Source organism: Sinocyclocheilus rhinocerous, unplaced genomic scaffold (assembly GCF_001515625.1).
Source record: "Sinocyclocheilus rhinocerous isolate Xijiao unplaced genomic scaffold, SAMN03320098_v1.1 scaffold352, whole genome shotgun sequence".
Classification (NCBI taxonomy): Eukaryota; Metazoa; Chordata; class Actinopteri; order Cypriniformes; family Cyprinidae; genus Sinocyclocheilus; species Sinocyclocheilus rhinocerous.
The window spans coordinates 429,304-431,210 of record NW_015642448.1 but is presented as its reverse complement, the minus strand read 5'-3'; the positions used below and the strand labels follow the sequence as shown (position 1 = coordinate 431,210).

Below are 1,907 nucleotides of genomic sequence, written 5' to 3'. Positions count from 1 at the left end.
TATGTATGTGTGTATGGTTGTACATACACATGTGTAGTTTTTTTTGGTGTTTGGCTTATTAGTGTTATGTTAGAATCATTATACTCTTATACCTTTTGTTCTTTAATATTTTTAATTGTTTTTAGCTTTATTTTTTGTTTTTCATTTAAATGTTAGGTTTTGAAATTTTGTTGTATGCATTTGTCATTTTTTTTTCATTTCTTTATTTTTTAAAATGTTTATAAGTAGTATTTATAAAGTTTTAGCTTTTAGTTTTGGATCTGTTTTTAGTTGTTTTAATACTACAATTGATTGCTTCTGTTGTCCTCATTTGTAAGTCGCTTTGGATAAACGCATCTGCTAAATGACTAAATAAATAAAAGTAATTTTTAAATATCCTCATTTATTACTGATGTCAAATGTAAAATGAGGTATTGTAGCACAAATCTATCTGTCATTTGGTACAAACTAGTTAAAAATCAGCTTAAAATCAGTAACATTTAGTATATACGTGACATCGAATAAAGTACATGACGTTCTCTAATAAACTAAACTACTATATAAAGTATGAGGAACGTAAAATTACTAAGACACCAGGACAGAACATAAGAACATAAGAGAAATGCTTTGTTTTGTTAACCAACCTGAAATCAGCCAGACTCAGACTCAGCTTCTTGCGGGCTTTATTCCTGCTGACATAGTTAGTTGCTGATCCGCTCTCATACTACACGAGAAGAAATGACAGGTTAGCAAGTGCTCTGACATGCGGGGATATGCATAAACAAGACACATATTTCATACGGAGTCAAATCTTGAGATGAATTAGAATTAAGAACCCTTATTTGCTGTCAAGCAAAGCTGAAAACAACTGCAATGAATATTAAAGGAAGGAAATTCAAGCTGTCGTTATTTAAATATTTTATCATATGCCATATATACAAATATATACTGTTAAATGTATACACAATAAAGTAATAAGTTTAAAAAACACAGGTCTGCACGGCCCTGCGCTCATCAACACATCAGGTTTTGTTTACCGACAGTATTGCTCTAAATCTCTGTCTTACCTTCTTCTTTTGTAATCCGCCCATTACACCGGGGTTGACTTTTTTCACTCGACAAACCCTAAATTAAAAACGTTTGCAATAAAAAGGCAAATAGATCGCAGAGCTGATCCAGTACTAACGTGCGTCCTCCCAACACACGTGTTTTGTGTGACGTCAGTCAGCGAGACAGTCATATGACCCTTGAACTAGGGCGCACGAGCGAATGCCTGCATAGAAAAGCATGAACGTGTAGCGAACGGACCTACATGTGTAGCCTTCTTCTTCTTCGGGTTTTAACGGCAGCTTGCATCCTTAACGTTGCATTACTGCCATCTTCTGGTTCTAGGTATTTCCCATATACTTTAGTCATCATATTCTTGTCATGAGTCCCGTTTTAGTCAGAAAGCAAATCAAATATTTCATTCCTTGTTCACTCCTACTGCAGTCCATTATATTCTTTACTCCACGTCCTGTTAGTCCTATTTTTTCCATGTCATTTATCATATCCATCCTCTGTAATTCATATTTTGAACAATTAATAAGCACATGTTCTACAGTCTCAGGTATTTGGCACTGGTCACAAAACCCAGTTGGATGTTTTCCCATAATATGAAGAGTGCTATTTAATTTATTATGCCCTATTCTTACTCTGGTCATAATAGTCTCTTCTCTCCTGTTTCCTCCCTTATTATCCACAGTGCCAACTCTTTTTTTAATCAAGTATAAATGTCTTCCTTTTAGTTCTTGATCCCACCTTTGTTGCCATTCTTTAATAATTTTTCCCCACACTATACTCTTTCCTTCTGATCTTGAAAGGCTGATGACTGCTTCTATGCTCTCTTTTTGCCGTGCTTTCATAGCTAATTTGTCTTCCTTTTCGTT

At 34.5% G+C, this 1,907-nt stretch overlaps 1 protein-coding gene across 2 annotated transcripts in view; it reads right to left on the bottom strand.

The window, feature by feature from the left end:
* The window catches only part of pes (pescadillo), a 16,235-nt gene that overhangs the window by 12,533 nt on the left and 1,795 nt on the right, over window positions 1-1,907 (bottom strand). The window contains exons 1-2 of one of the 2 annotated variants that reach the window (XM_016572765.1): window positions 1,047-1,209; window positions 624-703 (exon numbers count right to left, since the gene is read on the bottom strand). The exons of the other annotated variant lie outside the window; for it this stretch is intronic. Of the exons in view, the coding sequence (XP_016428251.1) occupies window positions 624-703; window positions 1,047-1,070 (104 nt within the window). The 5' untranslated portion in view covers window positions 1,071-1,209. Of the gene's footprint in view, window positions 1-623; window positions 704-1,046; window positions 1,210-1,907 lie in introns of those variants that run through there. 2 annotated transcript variants of the gene reach the window in all.